Source organism: Heloderma suspectum, chromosome 4, assembly GCF_057233095.1.
Source record: "Heloderma suspectum isolate Gila_16-S chromosome 4, 16-S_ref, whole genome shotgun sequence".
In the NCBI taxonomy this organism is placed as follows: domain Eukaryota; kingdom Metazoa; phylum Chordata; class Lepidosauria; order Squamata; family Helodermatidae; genus Heloderma; species Heloderma suspectum.
In genome coordinates this window covers 170,590,042-170,599,122 of record NC_139461.1, presented here as the reverse complement: position 1 = coordinate 170,599,122, position 9,081 = coordinate 170,590,042, and the positions used below count along the sequence as shown (strand labels likewise).

The following is a 9,081-nucleotide window of genomic DNA, read 5'->3' as shown; positions in this document are numbered from 1 at the left end:
TACTAAGAAAGTGACTCAACCTAGACTCAAAATACAAACGGAGTCACTGTAGTACAAGCAATGCTCTCATGCTGTTGTTTTCTTTGTACTCACAGAAATCAGGCACATGACTCACACTGTGAACTCCAGTTGTATCAATCATTTTGTTAAAACTCTTAATATTTTAATTAAGGACACTGGAACTGCTTGAATAGGTTTAGGTGGAATCATAAAAGCACATCCTTAGATAAACTTGGGTATATATTTGAGTAGCTAGTATTTTAGAATATAGGGAAAAATGCAAGTCATCTTATTCTCAATAACTGACTGTCAAATAAATTTGATATAGAATCCCTGTTAGTGTTAAAATTCAGACAGCTAGCTCAACTAAAGGGTATTTGTGGTAGCAGTCAAAATGCTTCATTCAGACACAGATTGATTTAAGATTTTCTGGATGCAAGCCTTGTTTTAAAGCCATCCCTTTCAAAATAAATATATAAATCTAATGGAATGCATAGCACTGAGATGTGAAGTTTTATGTCATTGGAATTTAACACAATAATTTTCACATGAACTGTAGAAGTTAAATAGTTCTTTCTAATAAAACTAACTTTTAAAAAACTAAAGTTCATTTACAAGAGGAAGTATAAAGGATATCTAATTAAATAAAACTATTTTTTTAATCTCAGTTTTTTTGCAGGGGAGGGTGGGCATATCTGGCTATATGTAAAAAGATTTAAGAAATTTATTATTGACAAATCAACCACCACAAAAAGCTGGAATGTCTCAGCACTTGTGTGATGTTGTAAAATAATCTAAATGACCATGAGATAAAACATAAAATGTATGGAATGTATGTAAGTTAGCTGAAACCCCTGAAATTGTCACAGCTTTCTCTATTATTCCCAGAAACCAGATTAAGCAGCTTCATTTTCAACCAAAGTTTTCACATGGATGTATTACATCTGAAGCTGGATAAAAATATAGCTGAAGGTAGCCATCACTGCTTGCTAAGTTTTTTTTTTACTGCTCTTGGAACTTACTCCACAGATATACAAGAAACATGTTGGGAGAAAAACAAACCAGTTGTCAACGGGGCTTTGAGCTGATCATGTGACCATTTTGTGTGTGTTGCCTTCACAGAAACATTCATCTCCATACAAAGTAGATTTTGATGGGATGAATTATTCTTGTTAATACTACAAAAGCTTATCTAGGTTGAAGCAAACCACATCCTGAGAAAACTTTTAAAGAACAACTGAAGGAGGATATGGTGTGCTATGATCTGGACAGACTATTGGAAACTTCCATAAAGACCCATGTAACATGCTGAAATGTAATGAAGTTGCCACATGAAAAGCTGTAGCGTGAATTGATGCTCTATCTTTAGCAAACCTGCATCATATGACACTGTGGCTCCCAGCTGCATCTTTCCACTCATAAAAACATTAAGAACAAATTTGATATGCCTGCAATGTATCTACATTAGTGTTCCTCTGCTCTTTTTTTAAAAAGCAAATTCCACAGGGTCACCTTCCATAATACTAAAAAAAAAGCACACATAGTGTTGGTTTCGTTTTTGTTTTTTAAAAGAACTTACTTTGAAAAGAAACACACAGTAACTTTAAAAAAATGGAAAATAAGTTGTGCAAACTCTGTACAGTAATACTGCTGGCTATGAAGATGTTTCTATGAAACACCCTACGTGAGTTATTGTGGGAGACATGTAAACTAAAAGTGACTCTGAACAAGCAAGCCTCCCTTTGCAACATACACCACTACAAGGTCAGAACTGAACATTCATTCCTCAAGAATATAGAACGGGACAAATTAAAGGTATTTAAACCCTGTGCACAATCTTATAGGAAGAAAAAGGAACAGATTTCAAACAGTTTGAGTGCAGCTTTTACTCCAGCTTTATTGTTTCCCTCTGTGGACAGCTGCTACTCCCTGCCCTATCCTACTGACAGGAAGAAAAAGTTGTGTGGACTCTGGAAACATGAGCCAGTGAATATTAAAAAAAATTACTCATCTGTGAATAAACTTAGTAAGAATAGAGCAAATTCTTTCGCAATCTGTAGACAGAATAAGATCATCTCTTTTATTAAATAGCTTGCAGTCCTGAAGGAATCTTTTCCTATCTGACTTGTTTACATTTGGTAATAAGGAACACCATCTGAGGGTTCTGAAGTGGCCTCAAAGTATTTGAAAAAAAGCATCACATTTAGAGCACAAGATATTCTTCAGAAATGTGGTTAAAAACATTTCTTTCAGGAAATAGGTGTAGTGACAAAATTAATTTTCATGTAGGAAATAATTCATCCCATTTGATTTTTACTCCATGAATACCTTTTCTTGTGACATGTTATTAAGTTTACTGTTTTCTTGATGATCTGGGAGTTGTATTTCATGAGTGCTAGTCTAATAGTCGATGCTTAAGCCTCAGAGATCTGGCTTCTGTATCTGTTATAGAAGTGGTCAATGGAACTCCCATTTCCAACTATAAATACAGGCACACGTTTTTCAATCTGCATGGAGAGAGATGTAGTAAGATTGTCACCTGCAAAATGCTATCTAATATATGAGAGATGGGGGCTTTCAACAGTAAATAGGCATGTGGAAGGGCTTTAGAAGGTGCATCTAAAGTGTTTGTGGGAAAATAAGTGTAGCCCATTTAAAAATACACTGGGGAAGAAAAGTTCAGTTCTGACCCACTGACATGTCCCAGAGCTTGCTTTACAAAACCCTGCAGACTATTTTTACCAGGAAATTGATAACCAAAAACTAGGAAAAGGGGAGTGTAGTGTTTAAACACTCAGCTTTTGTGCCACTTGCAGGAAAAAAAATCCCCATACAGTCCCAAGTTCTGCAAAGTCAGTGCTTTGTGAAAAGAGAAGAAACTTGCATATATTACAGTTCTTACATTCTAAGCCTAAACAAATTAAATTGCGTTTCAAATCTTCTGAGCCCAACAAAAGCTGGTATAGAGGGATGTAGGTATAGTCCACACACTCTTCAAGAACACACACACGACATCCTTGCAAACCCTTGACACCCCTATGCAGTATGGGATTTACTCCTTTTTACACGAACTGCAAAAAAGTTGGGCTTTTAAATTAAAAGCTAACAAACATAACACAAATGCAAACTAGCTACAACCTATTTCACCTAAGCACAGCACCGCCAGAGGTTGCGCACGCACACACACACACACACACACACACACACACACTATTTGGTGTTCCGTGTTGGTTTTCCTTTCACTCTTTAAGGCAGTGGTTTCCACAGATCAGTTCAGAGAATATTAAGCAGCAGCATGGTCCATGGCAGTTCATGTTGTATTTCCATCCCCTGAACTCTTAGTGCTTTTTTTGTTCAGTACTTTAGAGAGTTGAAACTCGGTTTACCATCTCTGTTCTGGCACAGAAGAATAGCTGGCATGCTTTTGCTAGGACTTCCTTCCTAAAACTATGAGACAGACAGCATTCAAAAGTTTCATCTTGGTCCAGGTTCTGAAGAAGCTCGTCACTCAAAAGTCATCAAGTTGGCAGGAACCTAAAAACACATGCAATGGTTTTGTAGGACAAATGAAAAGGTGACACAATGGCCCAGTTCAGAAGCATTGGGAAACCATGATTTCCTGCTATGTGAGCAAGTCATGAGGAGTCTTGGGCTTTTGTGCTACTCCCATAACATCCAATCTTGTAGAACTGTGGCTTGTTTAAACTATGGCTTAAGAACACACCTCGAGGTTTACCAAGGTTCATCCATGGAGCTGGAAACCATGTTTCTTGTTATGTCTGAACAAGGCCTATGTCTCTTATAGAATCCTAGATTTTTTAAATGTAAGTTAACTGTAGAAAAATGCAGACAAATGACTATTTTTGTTCTCTTGTTTGTAAGTGGGAATCACTTTAACCTGTAGCCCTAATTAGGACAGATGGAAGGGGGAAGTCTCCCCGCTCCCGCAACCCCGGTCTGGGTTACATTCCATTCTTTTGTGGGCTTGACATCAAGAGAAATTCTAGTAACAAAATATTGATCTTGTGTCCATGGAAAAGTATATCTTGCTACATTTTTGAACAGGAGATATTGGAACAAGTGTCTTTGTTATCATATGAGTGGAGCACATATAGAAGGAATAAAAGATGGGTAACTATAGCAAAATCTGAAGATGATTCCTAGAATTGTATGATAAAGAACTGAATCAGGATTCAGTAATATTACACCTATACAAGAGTGATATTATGGATATCAAGGGGGGCATTAGAAATGAGGAAGGAGGATTAGTTTCACATGGCAAAAAATCTGAAAAATTGTTCAAATTATGTCACGTAATCATTATAAATTATTTGTTGGATAAAAAAGAAATACGTACATGATTTACAATACGGGAACCTATTTTTTAAAGTACTGATTTATTAGTGGAATCCTTAAGTTCTTTTTCACAACCCTGCTGAAGAACACAAAACAAGATCTTTTTTTAAAAAAACCCTCCTCTAGTTCAGGCAATAGTAGCTGATAATTTCATGGTTTATATGTAGAAATGGTACACATTCTTTTCATGTTGCACTTTTGATTCCTCATATATTCAAATGTATCTTATGGGAAATAAATACAGACCAGGAACTCATATTTAAATATGTTGACACATACTCATTATTTTAAGTTGCTTATCAGAAAGATCAGAACCATTTTATCTTCACTAATCTCAGGGGCTATTAGGGACTTTTATGTTAACTGAATAGGTTATTCAGTGCAAAGTTGTTTTGATTTTAGTAAGGAATTGCTTAACTCAGCTCTCACTGCTAGGTGCCAAAGTACAGTAGTTCATAATTCTTATTCTCTCACCTGTTGTCTGTTGCTTTGGCAGGCAGCACTCAGATGCTTGAACCACAACATTGCATTCATTCTGTTACCAGCTTGAAACTTATATGAGTTCCCTAAATGACAAAAGGAGGGAAAACTTCCTATTATGAATAATTAAAGAGAACCTAGTACTTCAAGTTAAGCTATTTTAAAATACACATATTTATGAATACAACGATAAGACATTCTATATATAATATTGATGTCTGATAATCATCAACATAGCCTTGGTCAATATAAAACCATTTTGCTTTCTTTGGATATAATAAAAATTCTGTATGTAGAAAGTATCACAAGCACAATTCAAACATAACCAAGGCAAAAGTGAAGTCTGCTACTAAGAAATCATAACTAAGATGTGTTCGGGCTTACACACCGATAACAAATAACAATAACAAATAGTTATTTGCAGTAGAAAGGTGTTTATCAAAGTGATTCCCATACAGAGTATGAATGTATGGTGTGTCACTTATATAAAAACTGTTAACGTGAAGGGAAACTCACAATATTACATAAGACTGAAAAATATTCTCTCTCAATTAAGGAAGAAAGTATTTGGGCTGCTGTAGTTGCACGACTAATATTTCAGTTCATGCAACAGGACCCTTGAAAATGTTAGGTCTCCACTCGAAAAGGGTAAAACTACTTGCTGAGCAGGCATGACCCCCCTGAGACTCATCTTCCTGGCCCATGTCTTGAGAGGTCTTGAGCTGATGAGCTCTGCCCGTTCTGTATTCTGACGATCTGGGGCTCAGGACTTGCTGCTAAAATTGGGGATGGCTACATCAAAATCACTGCCGTGGTGGGTGGAGGAATTCTAGACGCACACCGCTCACAGTCCATATTCCCTTTGCCACTTCCCAACAGGGGAATTGGCAACAGATTTTTGTCTTCAAATAAGGTAATTCCATGAAACGTTCTAGAGACATATCAACAGATAAATAAGCAACCACGAATGGTTTTTAACACTTAGGACTGAAATTATTCTCAACTACAGTGCTACCTTGAAGAAATGCTTCAAATAAACTATTTCAAAATATAATTTAAAAAATAGCATCTCCAACAGGCCCTGGAAAGCGAATTGGAAAGTCACACAAATATTTGGAAGCAGTTCTAAGCTAATTTCTTTCATATGGCTGTTTCTGTTTTTACAGTATTTTATTGTATGTGTTAACTATTTGTAAGCCACCCCAACAGTCTTTTTGGACTGTAAGATAGATATACATTTTTAAAGAAAATATCAACAGTAATTTTCCTCTCAAAAGATTTCCGAGTGTCCAGACTGGTGATTAAAAATAATAATTTGAATAGTATACATGTTACTTAGTTTATATGAAGATGATAAATATTGCCCTTAGCTTCAATTATTTCCACAACTAATGGCAAAAGGCGGTCACACCCTCAACCCAAGATGACACCCTAATCGTTTCCACTGCTAATGATCATAATGAAAAGCTTCTAAGGAAATGGAGTCTTGATGTTACTGACCTTTCTCAGAATCTGTGAGGAGGAAGAGATCTGGATGCTCTGGGTCATCAGCCATCATGACCATCCACCCTACTACTGACACATTCTTACTTGGTGTAGATTTGAACTGGTGGGGGACACACACAAACAAGTCACAAAATCAATGGAAAGCAAAAGCGTTCACCAATATTTGCCATTCAGCTATTACATTGCAAAAGAGATGTAAAACATTCATTAGGGATGCTACTTTACATAAAGTTTGAGTTATTCTGAAACAAATGATACCGCCAAGCGGAGCTACGAAGAGATCACGTCAGACTTTGAAGCTTTGGGAAGGAAACTCAAGAACTTTGGGGCCCAGATAGTTTTCTCATCCATCCTTCCAGTAGTTAGAAGAGGGATAGAAAGGGAACAAAAAATACTCCGGGTGAATGACTGGCTATGAAGGTGGTGCTGACAAGAGAGATTTGGATTCTGGGACCACGGGCTATACTTCCTGGAAGATGGGCTGTTGGCTAGGGACAGGTTGCACCTCATAAAGGATGGGAAGAATGTGTTTGGCCACAGCATGAAGAACTTCATCAGGAGGGCTTTAAACTGAATCCTACGGGGAAGGGAGATGTAATGTTGGGGGTAACAATGGATGTAGGCGCATGCACTGCAACGGAGAGAACAGCTCTGATAGCGCCCAATAATAGTCTTCAGACACATGTAGGAAGAAAGCCAGACTATGAAGCACATGGTCTTCGATGTCTATATACTAATGCCCAGAGTATGGGAAACAAACAGAACAAACTTGAACTCTTAATACAAGAGGGAAATTATGACCTGATAGGTATAACTGAGACTTGGTGGGACGACTCTCATGACTGGAATACAGCAATTGAAGGATATAACTCGTTCAAAAAAAAACTGGAGGAACAGAAAGGGAGGTGGGGTTGCACTGTATGTGAAAAATACATATATCTGCACAGAAATACAGGAGGAAGAGCTTGGTAGCCCCATCGAGAGCATCTGGGTTGAAATAAATGGAGCAAAGAATAAAAGGAACCTGGTGGTCGGAGTCTACTACCGGCCACCCAATCAAGGAGAAGACAAGGATGGAACTTTTGAAAAGCAAATAGCCAATGTTTTAAGGAAGCATGATGTAGTAGTAATGGGGGACTTCCATTTCCCCAGTATTTGTCGGGAGACAAATTCTGCAAAACATGGCCCCTCCAGGAAATTCTTGACTTGTGTGGCGGATAACTTCCTCCTACAGAAAGTAGAGGAAGGAACTAGAGGATCGGCTACCCTTGACTTGATCCTAACCAACAGAGATGACTTAGTGGATAAAGTAGTAGTTACAGGAACTCTGGGGGAAAGCGACCATGTTGTACTTGAGTTCTTGGTTCTAAGGGAAGCAAAATCTGAGTGTAGTCAAACGCGTACCCAGGATTTTAGGAAAGCTGATTTTAATAAACTCAGAACAATGATCAGTAAGGTCCCATGGCAAGCGACGCTAATGAGAAAAGGAGTCCAAGATGGGTGGGAGCTTTTAAAAAAGGAAATTTTCAAGGCACAATCACAAACAATTCCAACAAGAAGAAAAGGTGGAAGACAACAGAAGAAGCCAATGGGGCTTCACAAAAAGCTTAGGGATGACCTGAAAACAAAAAAGGACACATATAGGAAGTGGAAAGAAGGCCAAAGGAACAAAGGAAGAGTACAGGCAGGTAGCACAGAATTGCAGGGATGGCGTCAGGAAGGCTAAAGCTGAGAATGAGCTGAGGTTAGCGAGGGATGTTAAAAACAACAAAAAAGCTTTCTTCACATATGTGCATAGTAAAAGACAGAGGAAAGAAATGGTGGTTCAGCTGTTAAATAAGGATGGCAAAACGATAACAGATGACAAAGAAAAGGCAGAAATGTTCAAATGCTACTTTAGTTCAGTCTTCTCCCAAAAGAGGGTCTATCAGCCCCCTGGCAAAGGCCAAGTACAGGCTGAAGGGGCAGGATTGCAGCTTGAGATCGATAGGCATATGATCAAGGAACACCTAATTACTTTGAATGAGTTCAAATCTCCAGAGCCAGATGAACTGCATCCTAGAGTAGTAAAGGAACTGGCAGAAGAACTCTCAGAACCACTGTCTATTCTCTTTGAGAAATCATGGAGGACAGGGGAAGTGCCAGATGACTGGAGGAGGGCTAACGTTGTCCCTATCTTCAAAAAGGGTAAAAAGGAGGAACCTGGGAACTACAGACCAGTCAGTCTGACATCAATCCCTTGGAAAATTCTGGAGCAGATGATAAAGGAATGCATCTGGAAGCACCTTGACAACAATGCCGTGATTACTCGAAGCCAACATGGATTTGTCAAAAACAAGTCCTGCCAGACAAATCTGATCTCATTTTTGATCAAGTAACCTCCCTTGTAGACCGTGGGAATGCTGTAGACATCATATACCTCGACTTCAGCAAAGCTTTCGACAAAGTGCCCCATAATATCCTGATGAGCAAACTAGCTCAAAGCGGGCTAGATGAAACAACGATGCGGTGGATCCACAGTTGGCTACAGAATCGGACTCAAAGAGTGCTTATCAATGGGACCTTCTCAAACTGGGAAGAGGTAACGAGTGGGGTACCGCAGAGCTCAGTCCTGGGCCCAGTGTTGTTCTACATTTGTATTAATGACTTGGGGGAGGAGGTGCAGGGAATGCTGATCAAATTTGCAGATGACACAAAATTGGGCGGGATAGTTAATACTTTGGAAGACAGAAACAAAAT

At 38.4% G+C, this 9,081-nt stretch overlaps 1 protein-coding gene across 4 annotated transcripts in view; it reads right to left on the bottom strand.

Moving 5' to 3' along the window:
• Window positions 1-970: 970 nt before the first annotated feature.
• Window positions 971-9,081, bottom strand: part of RALGPS2 (Ral GEF with PH domain and SH3 binding motif 2) — a 176,953-nt gene continuing 168,842 nt past the window's right edge. For all 4 annotated transcript variants that reach the window (XM_084851237.1, XM_084851235.1, XM_084851234.1 and 1 more), the window contains 3 exons: window positions 6,337-6,442; window positions 4,831-4,922; window positions 971-3,534 (listed from right to left, as the gene is read on the bottom strand). In XM_084851237.1, the coding sequence (XP_084707363.1) occupies window positions 3,505-3,534; window positions 4,831-4,922; window positions 6,337-6,442 (228 nt within the window). In that variant the 3' untranslated portion in view covers window positions 971-3,504. The remainder of the gene's footprint in view (window positions 3,535-4,830; window positions 4,923-6,336; window positions 6,443-9,081) is intronic.